General features: G+C 35.0%; 4 protein-coding genes and 1 long non-coding RNA gene across 6 annotated transcripts; 2 read left to right on the forward strand and 3 right to left on the reverse strand.

Annotated features, from left to right (window-relative positions):
- Positions 1-517: 517 nt before the first annotated feature.
- On the reverse strand, positions 518-2,983 carry LOC105283542. The gene is made up of 2 exons (XR_894699.3): positions 2,895-2,983; positions 518-1,391 (listed from the first exon to the last, which is right to left on the reverse strand). It is a non-coding gene; the product is annotated as an uncharacterized LOC105283542 (long non-coding RNA).
- A 16-nt stretch (positions 2,984-2,999) lies between these two features.
- LOC105283544 lies at positions 3,000-5,664 on the forward strand. The gene is made up of 7 exons (XM_011346375.3): positions 3,000-3,142; positions 3,513-3,663; positions 3,777-3,913; positions 4,079-4,348; positions 4,427-4,695; positions 4,782-4,959; positions 5,034-5,664. The coding sequence occupies exons 3-7, from the start codon at positions 3,818-3,820 to the stop codon at positions 5,172-5,174; spliced, it is 954 nt and encodes a 317-aa protein (XP_011344677.1). The 5' UTR covers positions 3,000-3,142; positions 3,513-3,663; positions 3,777-3,817; the 3' UTR covers positions 5,175-5,664.
- Positions 5,188-7,641, reverse strand: LOC105283543 (probable ATP-dependent RNA helicase DDX49). The gene is made up of 6 exons (XM_011346374.3): positions 7,479-7,641; positions 7,173-7,366; positions 6,699-7,043; positions 6,454-6,626; positions 6,010-6,365; positions 5,188-5,927 (listed from the first exon to the last, which is right to left on the reverse strand). The coding sequence occupies exons 1-6, from the start codon at positions 7,549-7,551 to the stop codon at positions 5,689-5,691; spliced, it is 1,380 nt and encodes a 459-aa protein (XP_011344676.2). The 5' UTR covers positions 7,552-7,641; the 3' UTR covers positions 5,188-5,688.
- A 781-nt stretch (positions 7,642-8,422) lies between these two features.
- LOC105283546 (porphobilinogen deaminase) lies at positions 8,423-13,173 on the forward strand. 2 transcript variants are annotated; one of them, XM_026968756.1, is made up of 7 exons: positions 8,423-8,645; positions 8,728-8,877; positions 9,450-9,522; positions 9,899-10,082; positions 11,306-11,576; positions 11,656-11,972; positions 12,121-13,173. In XM_026968756.1, the coding sequence occupies exons 2-7, from the start codon at positions 8,824-8,826 to the stop codon at positions 12,296-12,298; spliced, it is 1,077 nt and encodes a 358-aa protein (XP_026824557.1). In that variant the 5' UTR covers positions 8,423-8,645; positions 8,728-8,823; the 3' UTR covers positions 12,299-13,173. The 2 variants fall into 2 exon arrangements, with proteins under 2 accessions (XP_026824557.1, XP_011344678.2); XM_011346376.3 differs by having other exon boundaries at positions 8,424-8,645; positions 8,720-8,877.
- A 284-nt stretch (positions 13,174-13,457) lies between these two features.
- On the reverse strand, positions 13,458-15,857 carry LOC105283547 (mitochondrial import receptor subunit TOM20 homolog). The gene is made up of 4 exons (XM_011346377.3): positions 15,631-15,857; positions 15,342-15,433; positions 15,072-15,245; positions 13,458-14,994 (listed from the first exon to the last, which is right to left on the reverse strand). The coding sequence occupies exons 1-4, from the start codon at positions 15,755-15,757 to the stop codon at positions 14,950-14,952; spliced, it is 438 nt and encodes a 145-aa protein (XP_011344679.1). The 5' UTR covers positions 15,758-15,857; the 3' UTR covers positions 13,458-14,949.
- Positions 15,858-16,017: the final 160 nt, after the last annotated feature.

A 16,017-nucleotide genomic window follows, 5' to 3' on the forward strand; every position in this document is an offset into this window, starting at 1 on the left:
AGTACAATACTTCGCATTAATTTTAACAGGAACAGGTTTATATTATGGCTAAAAAAATTAATGTATTGCCAAGTTAATTTATTATCTTGTCAGATAATAAATTAAGTTAATTATTAAGATATTATTCTTGATATGCAAATTTAATTTTTTTCCTATCGTTTTTGTAACAGGTAACAGTCGTAAATGTATGACTGCTGTACGACACCGTAGTTAAGGTTTACTATACGCATTGATGTCATTTGTGTCAGCTATTTTAATGTAACAACTAGTTATTAACTTTATGTGGAAGCAATTCTTCGCACGCGAGCGTATCAATTGAGCCTTGTCGGCGGTTTATTAGAGCTCTTTAACATGGTCCTTAGTGATGCACCCGAGATATCTCAGATCAAACAATATCTAATGCGTTTTCTTCTTGATCCTTTATTGCGTACAAATGTGCTGACTAGAAATCGAGTAAAAACACGTTAAAAGGGAAGGTTCGACGATATTGAACGAGGATTATTGAATTAACAAAGTGTCGCTAACAATATGACAATGTTTTATTTTATTTCAATGAACTTTCAGGTGGTAATAATCGGAAGCGACGAAACAGCATTGTGTAACACTACCGAATGCTTTAGAGTTTAGAACATAGCATCGTCACGTCCAACCGGTTTCTAAAATCGCAAGTACACGTGCCGTGACAGAACCTTGAGAGTTAATCACATGTTACATTATGCATGTAACATAAAAATTAATGTCTTCAGTTGCTGACAGTTGTTTTTTTTCTCCTAAAAAGCGACTACGTTTCAAAAAACGACTGAACTCATTGGTCTGATCAGCTTTTCAAGCTTCTCGCTATTGGCGACTTGGAACCTTGGCGATCGTTTACGAGACACGTTGCATGCACGGCTCTCTAAAGCGGTGCGCTCTGCTCTCGACGAAGCGCCAATATGTGCGGGTAAAACGGCACAATGACGGGCGCGAATGCAAGACGCACGCGATGGCCGCGTGTTCACGCTTTAAATAAGCGACCCGGATGTGCAATTCGGGGTCGGCGAGCGATGATGAGAGCTGTACCAAGTCGTGGCACAGCTGACTGTGCTGACTGGCAGATCGCAGAGTATCGATCGTCGCGAGTACGTTGATTCGTTAGCTCGCGCCGTCCGTCGCTTTTTCCCGCAAGGCCTCTGTCGCCGACGTGTGTAATCTCAAATCTGCTGAACGTAGAAATCGTCCATCCATGCGGACGCGAAGCGTGAATCACGCATCGCGTCCGGAACCGTTGCGAATGTCGCAAATGTCACAGCCGACTGCGCGCAATGCGAGGAATAATAAATTTAACCGCTCGTTACCTCCTCGAGAGACCGTTGACCCCGTCGCAGGAATGATCGAAGACAATTGAATCGTTCCTGAAAAAAGAAAGGGGGCTGCATTCGTTTTGCTTATTTCTTCCCCTTCTTTTCTTCTTTGTCCATTTTATTTAATAATTATTTAAATTTTAATTCCTACATCATTGTTCTACTTCTTGTACCGAAAATAAAATGAAAAAGACACGTAATTCTGAAAAAAATATATATCGAGTCCTTGTCACACAGCGTGACACATATTTTGCATTCGTACGCGCATTTTCTCTTAAGCTAGCGCCAGACCCAGTAAGCAAGAAATATTAAACTAACGTTTTGAAACGTTGATTTTATGTTCAAATTATAAATGTTTCCACATAATATTTTACAAATGTTTTTAAAATATTATTTAGTAATATAATATTTGTAGATATATAAAAATATTTTAGAAATATTAGTATAAATATTTTTTAATGTTGCTTTTCAGTAAACGAGAAACATCAAATAAACGTTTTAAAACATTGATTTTATAGATATTTTAATGTTTTTACATAATGTTTCATGAATGCTTTTAAAACGCTATTTATAAATATTCACCAAGCGACCGATAGATGGCCAGGCCAGGCATGACGTTCTCGCAAGAAACATTTGCGTTATTACCTTATAAATAACCATTCGGAAAACCGATCCAGTACTCTTTTCTTCTTCTTTTCTTTTGAAATCATTATTGCTTGAAGTGATATCTCATTCCAAAAGAGTGAGATTCCACTACACGAAATTTAGAGAGTAATTCATAAAATATAAAAATCTTGTTTTTTACAAAAATGTGACTTAACTCTGTCTATCTTTGAGGCACTGATATATAGAATTGATAAATATTTTTCTGATGGTTTCTGAAACGTTTTTTTCCCGAAAATTGTTGAAAAATATTGCTTATAATAGAAATAAAATATTAATAATAATGTTGCATAGATGTTAAAATCAATATTGTCTTAACGTTGATAAAATGATAACATATATTTCATATGTTTATATATCATTACTTTATAATATTATAAAAACGTTACTATATAATATTAAGAAAATATAAGCACATTATTATTTGCAACGGTATATTACTTCTTTTCTAACATTACTGAAATCTCTAGATGTGACTCAAAGTTTATTCACTATGATGTTGTATACAACATTAAGAGCTACATATTTGAAAATATTATATGTTGTCAAATATCATTGTATCAACGTTACATTAATGATTTTTTGCTTACTGGAGACTATGCGCGATTCATAATTCATATAGTGTGGAGAAAAAAAATTCGTCGATTCCTCATATGCAATGATTCGTCATTTGCATTGATTGCGCTAGCCGAGCGGTTTTTTGACGAAACTCAAAGGACACGAATCATTCCCGTCTTTCTACGAATCTTTCCATTCCGCCTTTATTTTTCTCTTTGTCAGGCGATCAAGTTTGTTTCCAAGCGGATTCTCGCGTCACCGCGATCGCAGCAGGCCGAAAAGCAGATTGAATTTTTCTTGTATGAGCGCAGACGTGACGGTGCGTTCACTTACGGCAGGTTGTACGCGTTGTGCGTAGTGGTTGTGCGCGTCGCGTGTATGAAAGCGTCTTCGGAAGGAGCCGCACGCCGCCGGACGAGTTTAATAATTCATTCCGCGCGGGCACACCGACGCTGCGCGCTACGAGAGGGTGATACCGGAACACGTCAGCCTTTGCCTAACGAGTTTTGTCTACGTGATAAACGACGGCTGGAGTGATAAATTGCGAGTTATCAGCGAGCTTTGGACATTGCTCTTACAAGGTATAGTAAAACAAGCACAGTACAGTACAAAGAAAAAGTACAATAAGGTATGCACGGTGAAACAAGCTACAATATGGCTCGTAAAAGAGAAGCCGCCGGGCAATACTTTTCGACCTATCGACGCGGCGAGTTCGCCGCACGGTCGATGCACGGTGGTGCGTTTTGACAATCACACGTCGGGCACGTGCGTCAGCACGCACACTCGTGCGCGACGCTACACGGATTTTTGACCGGTTGCGATCGGCGAGGAGAACTTTGAGCGGCGAATTGAGAGATGCACTAACAAGTGGAATTTGATCGTTTTCGAGCCCTCGTGGCGAGCGAGAGAGGGCGGAGGATGAAATAATTACGTAAGAAATATAATCGGCAGGCCAATCCTGACGAGACGTTCATTATGCGGAGCCGATAGCAGCAGCTACGGAACGGTGCGTGCGTGCAAGTACGCAGCGAATAGAGCAACAGCGGTGCCGTCAGCGGTGCGTGTTCGTCAGGTTCGTCTTCGTCGGGCGAGTGTGTCGCTTGTAAGTCAAATCAAACGTAATTGATGAGCGTTAATCATTGATCGCACGAATTGCTCGCGTGTGTCTCGTCGAGTGTCTCGCCGGCCAGGACGATTGATTTTGTTATATTACAGGCATATACTTGGTGAGACGACCAGGGGAGGCTTTTTCCGTCATGATGATCGCCCGGGCTTTACGTGGCGTGCTCGCAGCCAACAAATCGATTAATCTGTACTCACAGTCACAATTACTGCAGCATAATCAGTACTTGGTAATATATATCCTTTGTTCTCTTTGTCTTTAATCAGTGATGTGTTCAGTGTCTTTGATTAGTTGTTTCTAATTTAATTTAGAGATGTTAAAAGTCAAATTTAATTATCATGCTAATTATTTATCGATTATTTATACATTGATTTAACTCGCTTGCTGTTTTCAGGTGGTGGGACAATTGACACGTATGCTGTCGTCTCATCATTTCTCTAAGAATATTGAATTTCTTACGCAAGATAGTCACGTATCTTCGAAGAATGTAGCGCGTAACGGGAATGTGATAAATAATCGTCCATTGTTAGTAATTCTTACTTGGCTGTTATCGAAACGACGTCACGTCATGAAGTTTGTTAATTTGTACATGGAACAAGGTTTCGATGTGGCAGTGGTGTCCCTTACACCGTGGCAACTTATGTGGCCTACAAAAGGTTCCAGAGTAAGTACAAGATGGATGAATAGAATCGTATCGTTCATCATTAATGCACATGACTGATCTAAATAATTTCACTTTTAGTTAGTCGCAGCAGATTTGTTAACTTTCTTAAAGCAGAATGAGAATTACGAGCAGATCCTGCTGCACGGTTTCTCAGTAGGTGGTTACATGTGGGGCGAAGCTTTAGACTTGATTCAGAACGACAAAGAGAAGTACAGTAACATTACAGACAGAATTGTCGGACAAGTGTGGGACAGTATAGCCGACGTTGGTCAAATCGTGATAGGCTTCCCTCAAGCAGTATTTCCAAAAAATATGGTGCTGCAGTCGATGTTGAAAAAATATTTAGAGTAAGCGTGGACAAAGAAAAATAAATCATTAACCGCGAAATTACGTGGAAAATAATTTATCATAATTCGTGTATGAAATGTTTCAGGTATCACATGAAAACATTCCATCAGCAATCAACGCAGTATTACATCCGGTCTAGTCAAGTGTTTCACACTGCTAGCGTACGTGTACCGGCGTTACTATTTGTTAGCAAGACCGACCCAGTCGGAGCTATAACCAGCAACTTGGTCCTGCGTGATGCCTGGGAATCTATAGGCATAAAGGTAAATTTTTTTTCTCTTGATTTGTAAAAGTCTTCTCATACTTTCATTTAAAACTTGTAACGTTTATCCTGTAGACGTACATGAAGACATTCGAGGAGTCGCCGCACGTCGCTCACTTCTATACTTATCCTAAGGAATACGTTGCCGAGCTGTACGCCTTTCTACAGAAGCTGAATCTAATACAGAACGAGGAGAAGATTAGGGCGCGCCTTTGAGCATCTTTTGATATCACGTATTAACGCATTTTCTTTAATATAGTCTTTCTAAAATGATATTACACTCCTTGCATTTGTAATATTCAGCACTTGCCATGTATGCGCATAATATATACACATAGTACATGTTTTTATATATTTACACTTGTAGAGCGTTTGTACAAAATTAGAGAATCATAAAGATATTCGGCCAGTGACATATATATCTTTATACGATATATACACACACACACACACATCTAAAAGATGATAGAGAGTCCTGTATTTTTATACAATTGATTTTCTAAAAGGATTGCATAGGTAATGTACATCATTTATTATCGTTTCAATGCAAATAGTATTCAGACTGCAAGTTCGTACGTTCAACGAATTTTTTCTTTTTATACAATAAAAAGGTCCGAAACAAATACTTCAAGGAAGCACGATTATTATTGTACTGAGCATTATAGATTGTTGTATGAGCTACGAAATACATTAGGTAACAATTTTATGACGTTTGATTTATGTGTTAGATTTAATTATGTACATCAGAAGATTCATCCGTGTTAACAACTCGCTCCGACTCTTCCTTCCCCAACTTCTTACGTTTCTTTTTTCTCGGCATTATTACCTCATCTGGGTCTCGGCCCTCTAAGATCAATTTTTTTTGCTTATTGATCATTTTCCTTTCGTAAAAATCGGTCTCGTCTAATTTGATCTCTGCCTTCCGTTTCGTCACTGATATTTGCGTCAAGATCGTAACGATCTCTTTGTCTAAAATCGATTGAAGAGCGATCAGTTTGCTTCAGTTTTATTGAGAAAGTTATAAAAGTAAAAACTTGGAGCACGTACTCACCATCTATCTTGTACTGTGTTAACTTGGTGCCTATTACGTCTTCGATCGCTTGTAATAATTTAAGGTCGTTCGGAGTTATCAGGCTGATTGCCATACCGTTTCTACCTGCACGAGCCGTTCTACCGACTCGGTGAATGTACTCTTTCGGTACATTCGGTATTACGTGATTGATGACCAATTCCACCATAGGGATATCCAAGCCCCTCGCCGCGACGTCGGTGGCAATTAAAATTTGTACATGATTCGATTTGAATTTATTTAATGCGGCCAAACGTTCCTTCTGCTTTATCATCGCGTGAAGAGCCACATTCATGAACCCAACGTCGTTCAATGTCATGGACAACAGCTGGCACTGTCTAGATATGAAGTGATCACGTATAATTAAGTGTAATTCATTAAGAAATTTGCAAATGGGATTTTTGGGATTCAAAATAATTGTCATACTTGCACGTGTCCGTGAATATCATGATAGAACCATTCTTATTCTTAGCGCGAAATGTCCTAATCACTTCAACCAGGAATGAATCGACTACATTGTTAGGGCACAAGACGTAGCGTTGATCCAATTCCCTCACCGTTGCGATGCCATCGTCGTCTTCCTCCTCCCACATGAAAACCTACAAAAGGATGCAGATTTCATTTTGACATAATTCAATGGCACACAATTATGTTAGTGCTTATTGAAATACCTTATTAGAAGCTACTTGTTTCACTTTGTCGAGAGCGTCCGTCATTGTAGCGCTAAACAGCAATACTTGTTTCTGCTTAGGTAGCGCAGCAAATATATTTTTAAGTTGTTCATCAAAATGACCTCCTAGCAGCCTGTCAGCCTCATCCAATACTAGAAATTGTATCCTTTGTAAGGAGAATGTATTGCAGCTATCCAAATGATCCGCGAGTCGACCCGGTGTAGCCACAACTATATGTGGCCGTTTCGCTAGCTCTAATCCCTGTACCATCATATCCATACCACCAACGATGACACATTTTTTCAGATTGATAGCTTTGCCAATGGCGGCAAATTGATCAGCGATCTAAAATAACGCCAAATGAAATTTAACAAAGCTTGTTATTTAGAAGCATGACTTATGCAAATAATCAAGATGCAAGATTATTTAAAACATATATATGAAATACAAGAAGTAAAATGTTATTCATCTTACTTGGAAAGCTAATTCCCTCGTTGGTGTTAATATCAGAGCAAATATACCATAAGGATCTTCACACAGTTTTTGCAAAATGGGCAAAGCAAATGCAAGAGTTTTGCCACTACCAGTCTTGGCACAGCCTATGCAATCCTCGCCTGCTAATATTCGAGGAATGCAATTCTGCTGAATTGGAGTGGGCTTTTTTAAACCTAAAGCAAGTAATGAATATTTTGCCATAAAATTGTCAATGGTTTAATGCCTTAAATATGTTATAACTATAAAAAGGTGTTTTGTAAATTACATTTATAAAGACTTATTTACCCATAGACTCGCATTGCGTAAGAAGCCAAGAATTCAATTTCAGATCCAAAAAACTCTTAATTTCTTCGCTCATATCGTCAAATATTAGTTACTCGCGTCACACAATCATTTTAGGTTAACACATGTGTTATACCATAGACATAGTAAGAATAGACCGAGCGTGAAGCGCAAAACGTGAAGCACAGCTAGAAAAGGACGGAAAGTAGGTGGAGGATCTCTTTCTCTCTCTGTTCGCGTCTTCCCCACTCTCGCTCTTACCCCCACTCTTCTTTCCTTAGAGAGAGAGAGAGAGAGAGAGAGCAATCCTTCGCCTGCTTTCTCTCTTTTTCTACCTGTGATTCATTGCCAAGTTGAGAACACGCTCGGTGTATTCTTACTATGTGTATAGGTCTGTTCTTTTTAGCTGCACTGCTGAACTGGTGCGATAAGTTAGAGTGAGAAAAAATATACTTGTCTCACTTTAACGTATTGCACTAGTTCAGCAGTGCAGCTAAAAAGAACAGACCTTATGTGTTATACACGCAGTAGCATTTGCTGATTGATTGCCAGTGTTGCCACTTGATGTTATCAATGATTTTCACCACTAATCAAGTTGATATAATAAAAAAATCATAAAATTCACTAAATGAACTAGGTATTGACCAATAAGATCAAAAGCTTTTTAGTACATTACTTGGTAATTTTCGCTATTTTATACCGTAATTATTTCTGATACTTCGCCGGCCTTGAAAGCGTATATTTTCTTGTAAATTCAATACTCAGAATTACTTTGCATTATTTTTTGCCGAGATAATGCTAATTATTATTAATTATTTTTCCAACTAGGATCATTCCCTAGGATCGATTTTACCAATCAAATAAAACGCCATCTTTACGACACGTGGATTATTCGTAATCAAGCTCGATTGCACTTTGCAGTTTCTCAATCATGTTCAGTCACTTCAATGACTGAAGTTCAGTCTTCGACTTCAGTCGCGTTTAGGCGATCATCATGGAAGTATTGTAGTGCACGTTTGTTCTTCCAAATCTCTCATCAAATCTTTCACATTCTGCTGCAGTGCCAGTGACTGTGAAACGTAATCCGACGCATATACATACATACTAACCAAATTATCTTCTTCTTTTTTGCATTCTTCCTTGAGAGTGCACATAAAATTGTTAAATAAGGTTAGATACAGTTGCTGGTTATGGTGAAAGTATTTGTATTCGTGACCTAATTTAAGCTTTTACATCGTTTTTAGTGTTTCAGTGTTTACGTTTCCTGTTTGATACATTCCAAAATTCGACAACTTTTCTTACTTTCACGAATATCACGTCGAATTATACCGGGTGTGTAAAGTGAATTATGAACGGCCTGAAGAAACGTGACGTAATCCGAGTCGGATCTCGGAAAAGCGAGGTGAGTTGCCATAAATTACTTATTTCACCGAGAAATTCGTGGATACAATTCGTCAATTACACAAATGGAAGTTTTGCGGACTTCACATTTTTCATTAATATTCTAGTAGGTTCTTCTTATCGAGTTTATGTATTTGCATATTTCGTTAGGTATTAATTATTATTAGGTAATAATAGGAATTTCTTTAGGTATTAATATGAGCAGTGTTGTTAAAGGAGAAATCTGCAGTTTTTTTATTAATAAATTGCATGTTGTCTCACAAGTAGGCATAGACATTAATTTTGCGTAATCATCGCGTGTTTTGCTGGTCACTACACATGTGTCGTTATACGAGATTACTCAGCGATTCTTTTAATCTGCATAATATCTCGCGATAATGGCGTATCCAAGTTTCTTGAAAAAAACATTAAGCAAAAATACTAAGATTGTTTGATACGATATATATTAAATACTGTTTTCAGATTTGTACATTTAATTTTTTTATTGAATATAAAATTATTTTATTATGCGTGTAAACATAAAATATGTAAATTTATGTCAAAATAAATAATGTATATTTTCGATATTTTTAGTTGGCTCTCATACAAACTAAACATGTGATAAAATGTCTGAAAGAAATTCATCCAAAAGAAGAATTCGAAATAGGTATGCAAATACGCACACTAATGTAACATCATATTGTGTTATATTGATTACTTTTGACACAACTTTAATTAATATATTTATTAAAGAAGTCTAAATTTTCGTTATCCGAGACTATCGATAGTTTGGTAATGTATATGATATTAGTGTGATCTTTTCTCTTCTTTTTAATATTGTTACATAATATACTAGAAGCAACATGATAGATACATTTCTTATATAGCAAACAAGTTTCAATTATTTGTTACTCGTGTCTATTTCATGACTTGCATATAATAAAATTTTTTGTTATGACATTTACACTCAGCATCAAAAAGAAGAAGTATTTGTGTCTGGTATATGATTATGTACAACCACATAAACCACAATCAAATTACAGTAACCATGATGACTAAAGGAGACAAGATTCTAGACAAATCTTTACCAAAAATTGGGGAGAAGTCTTTATTCACTGAAGAGTTGGAACTAGCTTTAGAAAATGGCGATGTAGATTTTGTAGTGCACTCTTTGAAAGATTTGCCAACAACATTACCAGCAGGAATGGCATTAGGTGCTATATTAAAGTAAGTAGTTCTTTTCTTTTTATTTTTGAACTCAAAAAGACGTAAAATGTACTGTGTTATCTTATGAATGTATCTGTATTATTGCTTTAAACGAGCAGTTTGATCTTAAGCGCAGTTCTGATATTGTATTCCTCCATGTTATCTGATGCTTGGACTTTGACATTGCGTTCACGTTCCGTGTGCTTCAAACTACTTTATATTACATACAGAAGTATATATTTTAAATTCAAATTGCCAGTATATCGTCATGCTCATGAAAGAAACATCGTTTTTATATGATGTCGTAAGAGATGTGCCTTCTGAATCAATAAATAATCTTTTTAACCACTTGATATTTAATTTAGAAATTACTTTGATCTTGATATTTATAAATTACAAAAATAAAAACAAACGTTTTATTTATCTGACTATATATTGGCAATAAATTTATTAAAACTATACTACGTTTCAACCAGAATTCCGTAATGTGATGAGATGTGAGAAACATCTTAAAAAGAGAGAGGTTGCCGAAATGGTGTTCATAAAGAAACATACGGGTTCAATAAATTTGCAAAAGGACACAGAAACACTTCCGGATGTTTACCATAACATAATACGTAATATGTGAGATCAGATGTTTTTGACCTAAGTTCAGTCTCTGTCTAGAATTAAGTCGTACATGGCGGATGTCTGGTGTATTTACCAATCATTTGACTTTGTCATATTGACTGTTATTTTGTAAAGACCTCATATCGACGGTTATTTCTTAAGGACCTCAATTTGTAATTAACATGTAAGTGTTGAAGATTTTATTATGTTTAGTTTCGGTGTTGCATCCATAATGGTTTTTTGTAATTATTTTATTTGTAATTGTTTTTAGATCATATTACTTGAAAAGGACCAGAATTCTGGTTGAAACGTAGTATAGTTTTAATAAATTTATTACCAATATATAGTCAGATAAAATAAAACGTCAAATAAAACGTTTGTTTTTATTTTTGTAATTTACGTATATCTATTGGCGAAGAAAAAGAGTATTGTACGAGCTTGATATTTATATATTTACATTTCTAATTCTCATGAATCTCCAACATATATCATTAAAAAGCTGTCTTGATTATGCAAATTTTCCCGTTTGAAAAGAAATTAATTGATACCACAAAATCATTTGACTTGCATATTTTCTAGCCGACATGGAAAATTGTGAAATTACATTAAAAAATAGAATGTTATTATTCTTGTAGACGTGAGGATCCACGTGATGCAGTGATCATGTCAAAGAAATTCAAAGATAAAACATTATCTTCATTGCCGGAAGGTAGTGTTATTGGTACCAGTTCTTTACGTAGAACCGCGCAGCTGGCTCGAAACATGCCTCACTTAAAGGTACAAAATATCCGTGGGAACTTGAACACTAGATTAAGAAAGTTAGATGATGCAAATAGCTGTTACGCCGCAATAATATTAGCTACCGCTGGTGTAAAAAGAATGGGATGGGACGACAGAATAAGTCAAGTAAGGCGATTTCTCTCTCGAATTTCCCAGTATTGTTACTGCGAGGATATTATCTGCATTAATACACGTGCACTTTTAGATTCTGGAACCCGAAGAAGCTCTGTATGCCGTCGGTCAGGGTGCATTGGGCGTTGAGTGCCGAGAATCTGATAAGAAAATACGTTGTTTGTTGGAATCACTGTTTGACGTGGAAACCACGTTAAGATGCGTATGTGAACGTTCGTTTTTAAAAACTCTTGGCGGCGGATGTTCCGCACCAGTCGCAGTATCTTCATCGTTAAACAATAAAGAGTTGACGATTACTGGTGCTGTATGGTCCCTTGACGGTAAAACTCTGATCAAAAGTACCTCTAAGAAAGAATTATATCTACCCGACGACGATGGTGAACCTCCACGGTGAGTTGATATAAATCTCCGATTTTATCAGTCAGATTTATATGGATATTAGTATCTTAATACTACATTATGAAAGAATATTTTTGAGTAACGCAAGTGTAAGTTAAGTAAATTTCTTAATTTGATTTATTTTTCCTCTTGCGATTAGGAAATGTCCATATCAAGAACCTCGCCTTTACTGTAGCGTTGTTCCTGTAAGAACAGTAAGTAGTTTAAGTCTTCTCGGTGCGGAAACGCTTGGTAAAGATTTAGCGAAAAGTCTCATAAAGAAAAATGCCCTCGATGTAATGTCACAAGCTAGAAATGAAATCTTGGATTCAAAATAGTTATATTTATTAGTTGATTTTTGGTTGTTTATTGAGGAATATATTTAGAAAGTATGTTACTGTAAAATGATCGTTACCAACTTTTTATAATCATTAATATTCGGCATATATTTCTATTGATATATGCTCAAAAAGATTAGAATATAAATTATTGCACTTTTTTTTTTAAATTTTGCATTAGGTATCACATATATCTTATTTATCTATTTATTTACGCGTAAATTGGAAGAAATACAAAGTAAATGCAGTTACAATTATTGAAGAACATTGGTAAAGATCATATTGATACAAACCAGTAATCTTTTTGCTAGTGCTTCCGTTTTGTTGTTTCGTTAAATGTATGATGCTCATGATGACAAAAGAATATTGTATTATGTAAAATATCTATGATTTATTGCTGTTAATAAAACAATATGAAATAGGAACATTGTTGAAAATAATGCGATTTATTGTAAAACACTGCCACATTGTAGGATCAGCATGATATATTTCCGGTTATACAATAATCAAGTCTTAATTAAATTTATCTATCTTTTAATCTCTCTTTGTGAAATTTCTTCTGGATATCTTATCTGAGGAGGGCAGATTATGTTAAAGATTAATATGTATAATATCGTTAATCATTTTATATTTTAAGACATTATTATTTAGCCCCATATGTATAAAATTGTAAAATATTATATAAGAATTTATAATATATAATTTTGTCATTTTGTAAAAAGATTTTGTCTACTATTTGTATATGTGTCAATAAAGGTGTTATACATCTTATACATTACATAAAGTGGACTGACTAATTGTACATGTAAAAGACATAAAGTCTATTATAAGAAAAATGTATATAACTATTATATATTAATAAAAAAAGAAATCTATTTTATTTTATTATTGATTATCTTACCTCCGAACGATTTAATTTATAATTAATAAGTTCATATAATTTATAAACAGCATAATATTCAAATATTTCTCATAGTTACAAGAAAAGAATAGCATTTATTGTTTTATCTTCTCAGATTGATTTGTATCTAAACTACAGTTTTAAATGCCTTATAATGAACATTCGATTTATTGATTTTTTTCAAAGTATGATATTCTTTCATAAAAGATTATAATTTCTTATACAAAAATTAAGGTATGTATGTGGGATTTTATTTAGGAATATATTTTAAGATTTTATTTAGGTACCATAAATTAGATACACTATATTCGAATGCCGTTGGAAATGACACATCCATTTCACATAGACCTGTTTAAAATATTGCATTTATACATTTTAATGACATTATTATTATAGATTATTTGATCTATAAAATATGTATATATTTTTTCACATTTTTATAATTACGCACAACAAGATTTGTCATAATTAACTTCCAGCCGTCTGTAAATGCTTCCAGAATATATTTTTCAGAGTAGCTCTTGTATTACCTTTACAATATTCAGCACTCGGTATCTATATCGTAACTTTATATCGAAGATTATAATTGGATCCATAGATTGCAATTGTATGCGGAAAAATCGCCTTTTCATATTTACTATATTGAGGTAAAGCAACGTACATGCTCGTTAACATTGCGAATCGAGTGATAGCGCGCATTCTATCGAACACAGCTAATCAAAACATGTAGTAGATACTACTAGTTTTCATTTTATAGTCGTTAATTCCTGAATACATATATGTACAGTACATGTTGCTTGAAACATCAGACAAGAGCTACGTTAATCTATTTAGGAGAATCTAGTTAAATTTCTTTATAAGTTTTTGAAGATATTTTCATGACAAAACAGCGTGAACGAATATAATGTTATAAAGTAACCAAAAACGGAATCTTTGTTTAAAATATGTCAGCAAAAACATTATATATGGACACGTGTAAATCTATAAACATAAATAGGCATAAATTAGTTTTTTTTTTTTTTTCATAATCCTAATCACCTAAAATCAACAAGTGCCAACAGCTACACATATATGCAACAGATTTTATATTGTTTATATTATTATTAGCCTTATGTTAACTAAACATTTTCCTTACACTCATTAATAATATAGGAGTCATTATTGCAATTTTTGCAGGTTATATATATATATATATATATATAAACTTCTCAATATGGTATCGAAATAATCTTTTACAACGTTTGTTACTACATGTCACATGTATGAGGCACTGATCTCTTGTGACTGTATGTAGTTAGTGTATCTGTGTGACAGTAATTTTTTTCATAAAGATAAATCTATCCTTTCAATATTAAAAATAAAAAAAAGTGACCTAGTCCATGAAGTTTTTCAATCACATTGCAGTACCAAAAGTATTAAATCAGTTCAAAAATTATCAAAATCCCTACTCGATCAAAATTTATATTTAAACGAATAAATACAAAATTGTCCTTATTTAAGCTTGCACAAGAAAATACGTAATTAAGTAATACGTTACTGAACGTAACGTAACTTGAGAATTTATCATGTATGGTTGACGATACATTTCCTAAGGAAAATGGAAATTTAACAAAGGATGACAAATTGTGTTGTGATTATAGGGTTTTTTAAATAGAAGCTATACGTATTTATATAAACGTAAACTTGCGAAAACTTTACTAATTTCAGGTTTTATTCGAGAATCTTTGATGAACTTTTACGTCTTTAGTCTCTATTCGACATCTTCTTCCGCCATTTGAGGTTGCGCTATAACTCTCTGTAAAAATGCAAAGACAAAGGAAATGTTGCCTCCTCTTTAAAACAATAAAATTCCCTTTTTGTATATTTTTTTACCTGACTAACGACAGGCAGCCGTTGCACCAAAATCTGGAAGATTGGCGGCGGTAGAGTCTTTTGGAGGACAGTTAACAGTTGAGCAGGTTGTCCACATACAGCTACTGCATTAGCCAAGTGCTCAATTCCACCATCTATCTCACCACAAGCAAGCATTTCCTCACCAAGTTGTACCTAGATCATAAAAACAACGTTATATATTATATATATTCTTGACTTAAAAATCGCGATTTTGTACTAAGTATTTTGCATGAAATTGCTGGTGTTCACCTCCTGCAAGAAGAACTTTTGTACCAATTCGTGATCCCTCAGATCTGGTATCTTCGACGAAGATTTCTGTGCTTGTTTCTTAGCTTTTCTACCTGGAACATAAAATAATCATGTTCGTGCAGAAACTATGCTAGCATTACATGCAGGTTGTATCAAGGAAAATTATTTGAGAACGTTACTTCATTCTTATTTAGTAATGTCACCACGAAAGTCATGCAATCCGCGCGTACTGAGAAAATTATTCAGATAAAGTAAAGTTTATCAGAAAGTAAGAAACCGTTACACTCACGTTCGCGGAGTTTCTTCTTAAAATCAGGATCGCTGCGGCGTTTCTGATCGAAATAAAAGCAGTAACCGACGAAAATGCCGGCGATGCCGACGGCAATACCCATTGCAGCTTTGGACATCATGGTCATTCCAATGCACAAATTCCAATATTATGAAGAAAATTCACAAACTCCTCATCGTACCCTCAACCCTCATGGAAAAAGGTTGCCTTCCCGTTCGCACGCGCTGAACTCGTCCCCAGAACGCTTGCGCGTCAGACGTGCCACTCTAACCCCGAACTCGAGGAAAGATCTATATAGTGCCTTTCGTGTAGTAATTTTTCGATCTTTCTATAGTAAGTTTTTTTCTCATAAGAATAATTTTTATTTGAAAGAAGTAAAGGATAGAA

Source organism: Ooceraea biroi, chromosome 4 (genome assembly GCF_003672135.1).
Source record: "Ooceraea biroi isolate clonal line C1 chromosome 4, Obir_v5.4, whole genome shotgun sequence".
Classification (NCBI taxonomy): Eukaryota; Metazoa; Arthropoda; class Insecta; order Hymenoptera; family Formicidae; genus Ooceraea; species Ooceraea biroi.